The following is an 11,152-nucleotide window of genomic DNA, read 5'->3' as shown; positions in this document are numbered from 1 at the left end:
CCTCCTGTGGAGCATGACCTGGCCCCAGTGCCCCACCAGAGGTCTGGGTCTGTGGAGGTCTGGGTTTTATGCACAGGAGGGTGCCAGGCAGAAAACTGAATCAGCGCCTGACAGGTGAGTGAGGGCCCAGAAGAGCCCAATGTCAGGGGCATAGCTCCCAGAACAGGAATCCCGGAGCGGGCCTCTGGCTGAGATGGAGCTGTGGTCTGATGTGGACTAAGATGGCTCCACTTGGCACTGAAGACAGCACTTTCAGGTGACCAGCCCAGGCCTGTGGGCTCCCAGGTCCCCCAAGAAATGGGGCATCTTGGCATCAAGCTTCTGTTTTAAACTTTTTAAAAAATACAATCTTTGGCTTCCTTTTATTTCTTGAGGATTACATGAAATGTGATCTACACGAGGACATGCCCCAGCCAGGTCCCCAGGGTGCTGGCCAGATGCTCCCTGTCCACAGCAAGGGCTTGCTCTGGCCCCTGCCACCCGTCCTCCCAGCCGTGCACATTTGGACAGAGGCCTACTGGGAGGCAGTCCCAAAGCTGTTCTCAATGCAGAGCACGATGTAGGTGCTATGGCAGCTCACAGCCTTCTGGCCCAGCAGCCTGCCTGCCAACAGTGAGGAAGCCTGGCCTGTGGCCTCAGGGGCCTCTGTCCGCCACGTCTCACAGTAGCTCTCGGTCAGCCGACGCCCATTAGGGTCTGAACCGTGCCACACGCTCTTCTGGGGCCTGCGACATGCAGTGTGCTGTTAGTCATGTGCAGATCTGCCCCCCACCAGGGCAGAAGCCAACCTTGGGCCAGGAAGGGGAGGTACCCAGAGCCAAGGAGGTCCAACAATCAGGAGGCCACACTGCTACCCTTCTGGGGGCCTTTCTGAGGGGCTCCTCCTCACTGCCTATGCTATAGAAGGCAGAGGTGCTGTGGCTGGACCAGGTCCAAGTGGACCTGGCCCTTGGGTGACAAAGGTGTCCTTGTTCCACATTGCCAGGAACACACTGCCTGCCAGAGGTCCCAGATGCTGGCCAGCCCCTTGGACGGCCCAGCCCTGCCCCTGTCAGGGACTAAGGATGGCCCTTAGCAAGTGCATCTCGGTAAGAAGATGGCCAAAGACCTGGCTCCTCTGGGGCACACTTGTGTGACTGGAAGGCACTCTAAAAACATGAGCACTGGGGAATAGGAACCCTCGCCTGGCAGACAGAGGGACATCTGGCATGAAGTCTTTTTGAGGGCATTCTGGTAATTTCTGTCAATATTCTAAGTGCTCGCCTACGTTTAGAATGGCCCTTTGCGTTTATTCTCAGTGACTAATTCACTGTGATGTTTACGTGTGGGCATCAAGCTGGTGAAACCATCAGAGGTGCCTGCAGCCTTGTCAGCTGTGCATAAGAGGAGCACCTTGGGTGTCTGGAGAACCACACTGTTCTTACATAATCATGAATGGTACCATAACACAGGACACACAGTACTACCCCTTTGCTTGGGGCTCTCAGAAGCTGCTGTGCCATCCAACCTGGAGACTTACCAGGCTGGGTGTCTTAGGACATCTTTGCCATCAAAGGAGAAGAGGCGGGCCCCGGACTTCAGTGGGGCCTCGGAGCCCGAGAACAGGGCCTCCCAGCTGGGGAACAGTACCTCGTCCTGCAGGGGAAAGACAGTGTGGGGGCTCCTTGGTCCTGCTCACATCCTGCCCAAGAACAAGGCAGGTGCATAGCCACAGCCAGGTAGCCCCTGCAGCCCAAGGGGACCCTAAGGTGGAGGGACCCAGCCTATCAGCTGGTGGTTGGCCCCCTGTGACTGTGGGTCCTCTGCTGCTGGTGCCAGGGACACAGGTGCACTCAGGGCACCAAGAACACAGCCCAGGTCATGAAAAGGAGCCCTGGAATACTGCCCAGGAATGTTTTCTGCCCTAGGCTCATGCAAAAGTGTATGCTCCTGGCCCTGCCTCCTTGAGAGCATCCCGGTGGGATGGACATCAGGACTATGGGGGGTGCTGCCAAGGGAGCAGGGATCATAGCCCAGGGTGGGGTAGCCCATGGGGTGTAGATGTGGGCTCCTGTTCTCCGGAGGGTGACACCCACGGTGGCCTCCACAGACCCTCGAGGTAAGCCCGTGCCGTGACCCTACACCTGAGTCAGGCTTGAGTGCATGTGAGGATCTGCCGTAGCCACAGATCTGGCCAACCCACCTTGAGATTGACAATGGGCACAACCCCACGGTCAGCGCGGCGCACGATGCTGTAGAGGTCCTGCAGCCGTGAGGACAGGAAGGCCCGGAAGGTGCCCACCAGCCCCGCAGCTCGTGCCTGCTGGAAGCACTGGAAGTCGGCCCCGCGGATGCCACGCATAGCACCTGACAGTGGGCTGTTGAGTGCAACCAGATGGAGCTGTGGAGAGGTTGTGCAGGTCAGGGGCTATACCAGATACCCCCCTCACCCTCAGTCAGGTCCCCGGTGGCCTCCTGCACCCCCTGACAATTGCGTGTGGCTCTGCAGACCCCTTGGCCCAGGGCAGCACAGGTGATGTTGGGTGCCACTGGCCCAAGCAGCAGCCCCGGTACGCCCTAGTCCTCAGCATGCTGGGTCCAGAGCAGTGAGGCATGAGTGGGCACTAGCCTCGCAGGGCCCTACCTTCTGTGCACAACCACAGGCCTTCCAGTGGGCAAGTAGTAGGCCTGGCCTGCCCCAGACACCTCCCTGGACCTCTGAAAAATCCATGTCCTCCTCCAAGGCCCAGTGGACACTCACCGCCGGCTGGAAGTCCTGGTGGGTGTGGGCAGGTGGGCCTGTGGGGCGTGCTGGGCGGAGGTGCATATAGGAGCCGTGGTGTGGAGCCCCAGGGTAGGGCTGCGGGGCGGGCAGGCGCGGGGGACTGGCCAGGATGTCATCTGCCCGCCAGGGCCGTGCTGTGGAGTGGGGGTGCTCCCGCCGGGGGTGTGGGTTGCTGTCGTGCAGCTGTACCAGTGGGGGCTGCAGGGCAGCCACCTCATTGTCCTGCAGGTCAGGAAGCTTGTGAGGGCTCAGCAACTGGAGTCTAGGTGCTCTCTCCTAGGACGCCCTCCTGCACCTCCTCTGCACTCTCCGTGCGTGGGGCTGTGCTCCCCAGGGTGGGCGGGGGAGCAGGAGGTGGCACCCCACCAGGATGGGTAAACACCTCTGCTCAGGCAGCCCTGGGCCCCACCGTGCACAGAGGCATTTCTTGCCCCTGACACACATCACTTAGCTTGGGTGGCAACTTCTACCCCAGGATGGGCTGTAGGGGACTGCACAGCCCTTGCTCACGGAATCACATAAGATGCCGCCCACATGCCCCAGAGCCATCCACTCTTGTGCCTGACTGTGGGTAAGGTGGACAGACAGGTATGAAATGTGGGTCTTGGCCCGAGGAAGTGTCTTGTGTTGAAGACACAAGTGTCTTGGCACCTCCCACAGCAGGGCCGCTACAGGTGAGTCACACCAGGCTCCAGGTACCCAAGTTCCCTGGGAAACCTGAGACTGAGCATACCCCTACCGGCACACCCCTCACACCCTGACCTGCCAAGTCTAAAACAGAAAAATGCTCCATACCGTCCCTCTTGGGAGTGGCGTCCAGGCCTCCAGCTGGAAGAAAGTGGCAGGGGTTACTCCAGCAACCCAGGCACCCACCCCCAGCAGCCCTGCCTTCCCCAAAGCTCATTTGTCACAAAGCAGATGCTACCGCGGCCCAGGCTGCACTTCCAGTGCCCACAAGGACAGCTGGCACACAGCAGGCACCTGGTCAGTCCTGCTGCCAAGACCCACAGACTCTGCCTGGCTGGATAAAGGGCCTGAAGTGGGCACACCAGGGCCCGGGCCAGGTCAGAGTGGGATCATGATGGGGAGGGGCAGGGAGTGGGCGCTGCCCATAGCTCAGGGTCCGCATCAACACACAGACCAGCACAGACTCTTCAGGGTCAGACAGGAGGCACCCTAGGCTGGCATTCATCTGCCCCACCTGTGCCCTACAAAGGACAGGCCTCCTGCAGGGACCCAAGAGCCCTGACTGCGCCCACCTGGACCAGCTCTTGCAGCCACAGCCATGCTTATCTCAAGTTTACTATGCAGTGTGGAAAGCCTAGCAGCCCCTCTTATCCTGCCGGGGCTGTGTGGCTCTGTGATGCCACCCATGCTCCTCCTGTAAGCCACCTGGTCTTATTCACATGCATGTCCACCATGCAAGCCTTCACAGTGACATGAGCTGCCGGCACCAGCACATTAGTGTCACCTACTCCCCCATTCTGTAAAACCAGGCAGTTTACAGAACTTTAAATGGACACAAAACATGAGAAGCCATCAACTGCCTGCTGGGTCCCTGCACAAGGCCTGGCCTCCACCTGCATTCCTGGTCCCACCCTCACCAGAACTCACTTGAACCTTCCTGAAGCCATTTCGGACACGGACATAGAGCTCCTCCCGCTCGGCCACAAAGATGAGCCAGCCCTCAGGCACCTCGTGCACCTGGTCCAGCAGGGCTTCGTGCGTGGCCCAGACTCGCACCTGTTGGAATCCAAACCCAGTGCGCTGGGGCCCTGCTGCTGACAAGCAGGACAGAAGAGAAGGCGCCACCCACTGGCCTGGCTGAAGCTGCCAGACCCGTGGGTCCGGACTGGGCAGGGCTGAGGGGCCGGCTTGGGCACTTCAGGGTGTTGTGTGGCCACCTTCGTGAGCAGGGTGAAATCCTCAGTCTACACTGCTCCCTGCCTCCATGCACAGTGGACCAGCCCCAGGGGCTTCCTGACAGGCTGTTCTCCTCCCTGGCCCCCGCAGACTCCACCCCACTTCCACTTGGCTTCCTGTGTGTCTGCTGGGCATGGCCATCACAGCACGGGTGTCTGTGGGTCTGAGGACTCTGGGGCTGGGGGTAAGGGTGTGACCGGTGGGTTCTGTGATTGGGTGAGGGACATGGGGAGGTGAGAGCAACCCAGCAAGGCTTGTCCAGTGTGCAAGCCTTCACGGTGACATGAGCTGCTTACCCCTGAGGAAGCACCAGTGATTCCAGGGGGTCCCGGGGGTCCAGGGGGCCCGGGGGGACCGGGAACGCTGATCGCTGCAAAAGGGAAACCCAGGTGGGAACAAGCAGCTGCTGGTGGCCACGGGGTAGGGGCCAGTGGGCTCTGCCTCAACCCACACCCTGCCTGACCCACTCACTCCTTCCCCAACTCACTCTGCCTGTAGGGGCCAGGAAATGAAGGGGGCCCTGGTGGGCCTGGTGGGCCAGGGGGGCCCTGGCGCCCCTCGTAGCCAATGCCAGGGGGTCCCTGAGGTCCAGGTGGGCCAGGCGGGCCCTGGATACTCTCTCCTTTGGGGCCCTAGGACAACCAGAGACACGTTGCCACATGAAGGGCTGGGGCTGTGCTCGCCAAGAACCCCCATGTTCCAAGTAACCCTCAGGCTCATAGCATGGGCTGGGAAACCCAGGCCCCTCCCACACCACCTGGGACAGGGACTGGAAGCCCCCTAGGCAGAAGCTGAGCCTGGTTCCCTGGCATCTTCTTAGGCAGATGGGGTCCCAAGCCCTGACAGGGTTTGACCTAGTACTGCCCATAGTCCCCTGGGCCCACATGGCTCCCCAAGACTGGAGGCACCTCCTCAAGAAGGGCCCACAGGTGCAGCACCAAGGGCCATGAGGGGTCCTGGCAGTGTGGCTGTGCTCCAACCTGCGGAGTGCTCCATGAGGGGGCAAGGAAATGCAGGGCTGCTGGGGGGCTTGGCCACAGGATGCTGGTTTGGCCTGGGGGCATCAGTGGCCACCTGGACCTGCCCTGGGCTCTAGGACCTGGATCTGGGCCACAAACTGTCTGCACAGGCCAGAACATTGGCACCTGCTCTTGCCTGGGCCTAAGCTTACCGGGACCCCTGGGTAGCCTGGAGGGCCTGGGGGGCCGGGGGGGCCTGGCACACTGGAGCCGAAGAAGCCACCACCCCCCGGCTCGCCCCTCTCGCCTTTCTGTCCAGTGTCCCCTCTGTCTCCCTTCTCCCCCTGCAGGAGAAAACAGTGTGTGTGAGACACAGCCCAGGGGGAGGGGGCAGCTGGAAGCTTCTGGAGCCCAGGCCTGGTAGGCCCTATAGGAGAGGGCTCAGCTCCCACCTGCCACCTCAGCCAAGCCCCAGAAAATATCCCAAGGGACTTTCCAGGGAGCCAGCACCCTTGTGGGGGACAGCGAGGACAACCCAGGGATTACCCACCTTCATTTCAGCCTCTAGGTGAAGAAGGTCGAATGGGAACTGCCCTGCGGAGGAGGGAGACCAGGTGGGCCCAGGGAAAGCACCCCATGCTCACCCCCCACCCCACGGAGCTTTTGTGTTTCTCTCTATAGAGCCTACATATTTTATTATGTGGATTCTTACCTAATTGATATTTTTGATGTTTTTGTTAATAGTGTCTTTTAAAAATATTTTTCATTGTTTATGACTAGGCACTGATTTTTTTAAATTGCCCTTCCCTAGTGACCTTGGTAAATTACTTATTAATTCTGACACTTTATTTGTAGATCCTTTTGGGTTGTTTACAGGGGACATGTGGTCTGTGGAAACAGTGAGATGTTTCCTTCCTCCACCTGCACGGGGCCCAGGGACCCTCTGCATGCTCACAAGGGCCCAGAGACCCTCTGGATGCCCCTCAGCAGAAATGTCACTTCTCTTGCTTTTGTATTATCAGTCTTGACAGAGGCATCTGAATATTTTCAGCCTTCCCAAGACCTAACTTAATTTTGGGGCTTCCTGGTGCTTCCTATTTTATACAGATATAAATATCATACACTTTTTTTCATTTCCCATTTTAATATGTCCATCTGTTTTCATTAAACTACATTCACTGTTTGTTTTCTAATTACTTGAGCTGGATACTTAGAAATACCTGTTATTTAAGGCTATAATTTTGTCAACAGTTAACAAAACCCTCTCCTTCTGGGTGGGAAAGCAGCCTTGGGCTGACTCTGAAACCTGCACCCTGAGTGCCTGGTGGGAGCCAGAGGCCATGCCCACCCCCAGGCCATGCCCTGGGCAGGTGGCTCCCTGCACCCAGGGCAAAATAGTCTCAGGTGCCCTCACTGGGGATGGGGTGACCATAGTTGCAGTCACTGGGGCCTTGGAGCCTTGCTTAATCCCAAGCCCGCTCCGCCCAGGCCTTTCTGCAGAGGTGACAGGCGGCAGGATCCCATTGCCTGAAAGTCTGCAGCTTCCACCCTACAAGGCCACCTTGGCAGCACGGGGCTCCAGCTGATCCTCGCCGCTAGGTAGTTTCTCGTGTCCATCTCTCCTTGCTCACATGTTGCCTAAAGTCTGCTGCTCTACATTGGGGTCCACCATGCCGTGTGAGATCTTGATCCCAGGCACCTGCAGATGTGCTTGGTACACCCTGGCCCACTGGGCAGTCTGTCCCTCTGCTGAGTCCATGGCCCAGAGATGTCGTGGGTCAAGCTTGTGACCATGCTATTCAGATCTCCCATTTGCTGGGTTAAAACTTTCTGTCACAACTGATTTGCATGGGTCTGTTAAGCTCTGTCAGTTTTTACTTTGTACCTTAAGGCTGTTATTTGAGGCACAGAAATTTGTAATTCATAATTACTGGATTTTTCTGACAGACTTGTTCCTTTATCACATTCCTTCTTTTTCAGGCCATGTTTCTCACCTGAGGGTACACTGTGCCTGAATACACACACACCCCTAAACACCCTATACACACACCACTCTATACACATATACGTGCTTACACACACACCCTGCACACACACCACACACCCCCATACACACATGTACACACCCCCTGTACACACACCACACCCCACACACACATGTACACACACCGCACCCACACACACACGTACACACACCACACACCCCCGTACACACATCAGCACACATGCATACACACCCTGTACACACATCAGCACACATGCACACACACCTCTACATACACACATCAGCACACATACATGTACTCCACACACCTGCTATACACACATACCACATACCTCTATATACATATATCAGCACACATGCACACATATGCACCCCCTGTACACATGTAAGCACACATGAATACATACCACACACCTCTATATACACACACACACCCCATATACATACATCAGCATACACGCACACACACCACACACCCCCTATACACGTCAGCACACATGCACACACACCACACACCCCTATACACATGTGCACACGCACTCCCCCCACATCAGGTCTGCCTCATCTTTGTTCAGAAATTCCCTGTTGCTCTCATTGCTGATCTTTGGAATGTGGGAAGCTCTTGGAATGTCCCTCATTTTGGAGAATTCTTGTCCATACTGCCCCGAGATGCTGCCCTGCTGGGGCCCTGGGGCCCTCACACTGGCTCCTGGGGCATGTTGTTCCATGTGCTCATCTCTGGGGTCAGGGACGACCTAGCCTGCAATTTGCCTCTGCTTGCCCAGTCCATGCACCTTGTTTCCACTCACCCAGTCCATTCCCAGGGGGGAATAGCCCCAGCTGGGGCTGGTATGGGCCTGGGGTGCAGCTCACAAGCAGCCTGGTGGTTTCAGCCCGGCCTGGGAGGTGTGGTGCATCAACGCCAGCCCACCTACCCTCAGCAGGAGTGGGACTCAGCAGAGTGTCCTCACTGTGCACCGGGAGAAGAGGCGGTGCTGGAGTGCCCTCACCCAAGGACCACCTGCCAGGCATGGCTTCCACGCGGGGCTGGGTGTGGGTCCTCTGGTGTCGACCATCAGCCACTGCTTACGGGGAGTCTGGCAGGCTGAGGGTGGTGTCTCCTCTGCCCGGTGGCCCAGCCCTGCCATGAGGGTGACAGGCACGCATCTCTGCGGCCCTCCAGGCCTGGCTCCTGTGAGGGCCCTGCCCATTGGGGCTGGTGCACAGAGCACCCAGCCTGGAGCACCCAGAGCACTTACCTGGAGGTCCAGGTGGGCCCACTTCTCCCTTGTCACCCTTTGGTCCAGGAGCCCCCTGATACCCTGGAAAAGCAAAGACCCCAGAGCCTGTCAAAGAACATACCAAAACACCTCCAGGATGATGCCCTCCTACCCATGCACACCCACTGTGCCCAGGGCTGGGCCTGGACCTGGAGGGGGTATTGGATGGACTCTGGGGACAGAGGACAGGGGTTCCTGAAGACCAGAGGCCCCATAGGTGATACCAGAAACCTGGGCCACTGATACTGGGCAACCTCTGCCCTGCCTTGCCCAGATAGGTGGTCACCCCAGGGCCAGGCTGCCTGGGAGGCCATGCCGGGTGAGGCTGGGATAGGGGCTGGGGGATTCTTGCTGGTATCCAGGGTCAAAAAGATCTGTAGAAGGTCCCGGAACTGCTTCTCTCTAACTACAAGCCCAGGGTGCTCACCTGGTGATCCTGGAGGCCCAGGCCGGCCAGACTCGACAAATGCCTGCAGAGAGGGGCCCAGAGGTGGCTGCTGAAGGACAATGTTCTGGAGACCAAGACCACCAGCCACCCAGTGGGCCCTGAGCCCAGAAGTCCCTGGTGCCTTCTCCAAGGCCACACTGGCACGGAGTAGGGGAGGAGTAAGTCTGGAATGGGAACCCTCTGTGGTACCTTCATCCCCCAGCTTGGTGGGGGGAGGGGGGAGCGCCCTGGCCCCACCACACTCAGTACTCAGGCCTTCGCCCTCCTCAGGGTTCCAGCCACCAGGTGGCCCATTTCAGGAGCACCCTGGACAGAGGCCCTAGGTGGACGGCGCAGCTGCCCATGGCTCTACATGAAGTGCCACGGGGGGGGGGGGGGGGCAGAAAGAGAGGGTGCAAGAAGACTTACATTGTTGTCGTAGATGGGAGTCCCGGGAGGGCCTGGGGGCCCTGGAGGCCCAGGGGGGCCAGGCATTCCCTGTGTGGGGAAAGCAAGCTGTGGTCAGCCAGATTCACAGCCAGCCCATCCACAATGGCAGGTGCAGGAAGGAAGCATTTGTGTTCTGTGGTGACCTCCCCAGTAGCCGTTTGGCCACAGCAAGGACAGGCTGTAGAGGTGCAGGTGCCCTGGACCCCCGTGAAGAGACTGCACACCCAGGAGGAGAAGGGCAAGATGCTGTGGGCTCCTTGAGAACAGGAACTGGTCCACCCCTGTCCAGCTCAGAGCTATGCTCAGATTGTCCCTTTGGGGACGGGCAGTGAGGCTTTTGGTACACATCTGCTGCTGGGGCCATGCCCTGCAGACACGGGTGCAGTTCAGGGAGGATTCCCAAGTCAGAAAGGGCACCCCAGGAGCCACTCTTAGGACTGCAACTTGTGTGCATACATGTGTGGGAATTTGCATTGGAACAAAGACTGTAAATGGTTCTGACTCTAGTCACATCAGCAGTGTGTTCTGAAAGCCACACACACACTCATGGGGACCGCCGGGGCTGGAAGGTCAGGCTTGGCCATGAATGCACATTTTCTCCCTCACAGGTGAGCCCATTTGGGGGGCCTGGGCTCCTTTCACTGTCTTGCTGCAGCAGACAGTGGCGGCAAGACCTTGGGCCAATAGGAGGGACCAACAGAAAGATCTGGCCCCGGAGACCTGTTGGCCAGGGCTGCCAAGTGGCTGCATTTGCTGCCACCCAAGGCAAGAGAGATCCATCTTGAGAACAAAACTTGAGGGCCCATCTTTCTCTTCTTGACAAGTGTGGCCTGTTCCCATAGCACCATTTCAGAACCTGGTTGACGCTGCAGTTTTTTCACACGACGGCAGCCAGCGTTAGTCCAAGGCAGGAGTGAAGCCCCAAGAGCTAATATCAGAAGTGCAGACTGCCAGAGGTGCCGTTTACAATCCCTGCATCCAAGCCCCACCTAGCAGGGCTAGGAGGGTGAGTGGCAGGGTCCAGAGATGCAGGGGCCAGAGGGTGAGTGGGGCGGGGATGGGGTAGCACCTCTGCAGGCCTCCTGAGCCTTGCAGCATATCTCTGATTAGATGCCCAGCCCACTGATGTTGCTGAAATAAAAGGCATGGCCCAAAAGATAGCAGAGTCACTGTGAGTTATGGCCCACTGTGAGTCACTGGGCAGGGCACCATGGGCAGGCAGGGGCACACACAGAGCCCTTGCTGGCCAGGGTGCCTTTCTGAGAAAACCACACGAGCCCCCATGGGTTCAGGCCAGACGTGTGCATGTGCACGTGTGCCTGAGTGTAAGTGCACGAGTGTGTC

The 11,152-nt window shown here is 58.3% G+C and overlaps 1 protein-coding gene across 5 annotated transcripts in view; it reads right to left on the bottom strand.

Moving 5' to 3' along the window:
- Nucleotides 1-332: 332 nt before the first annotated feature.
- The window catches only part of COL18A1 (collagen type XVIII alpha 1 chain), a 90,064-nt gene continuing 79,244 nt past the window's right edge, over nucleotides 333-11,152 (bottom strand). For all 5 annotated transcript variants that reach the window (XM_023518131.1, XM_012810299.2, XM_003798096.3 and 2 more), the window contains 13 exons: nucleotides 9,788-9,856; nucleotides 9,359-9,401; nucleotides 8,911-8,973; nucleotides 6,197-6,240; nucleotides 5,859-5,990; nucleotides 5,175-5,319; nucleotides 4,984-5,057; nucleotides 4,379-4,507; nucleotides 3,560-3,592; nucleotides 2,741-2,986; nucleotides 2,183-2,380; nucleotides 1,520-1,635; nucleotides 333-725 (listed from right to left, as the gene is read on the bottom strand). In XM_023518131.1, the coding sequence (XP_023373899.1) occupies nucleotides 515-725; nucleotides 1,520-1,635; nucleotides 2,183-2,380; nucleotides 2,741-2,986; nucleotides 3,560-3,592; nucleotides 4,379-4,507; nucleotides 4,984-5,057; nucleotides 5,175-5,319; nucleotides 5,859-5,990; nucleotides 6,197-6,240; nucleotides 8,911-8,973; nucleotides 9,359-9,401; nucleotides 9,788-9,856 (1,503 nt within the window). In that variant the 3' untranslated portion in view covers nucleotides 333-514. The remainder of the gene's footprint in view (nucleotides 726-1,519; nucleotides 1,636-2,182; nucleotides 2,381-2,740; nucleotides 2,987-3,559; nucleotides 3,593-4,378; nucleotides 4,508-4,983; nucleotides 5,058-5,174; nucleotides 5,320-5,858; nucleotides 5,991-6,196; nucleotides 6,241-8,910; nucleotides 8,974-9,358; nucleotides 9,402-9,787; nucleotides 9,857-11,152) is intronic.

This window comes from Otolemur garnettii, unplaced genomic scaffold (assembly GCF_000181295.1).
Source record: "Otolemur garnettii isolate 467f Iridium unplaced genomic scaffold, OtoGar3 scaffold00128, whole genome shotgun sequence".
NCBI lineage: Eukaryota > Metazoa > Chordata > Mammalia > Primates > Galagidae > Otolemur > Otolemur garnettii.
This window is presented reverse-complemented; position numbering and strand designations above follow the sequence as displayed.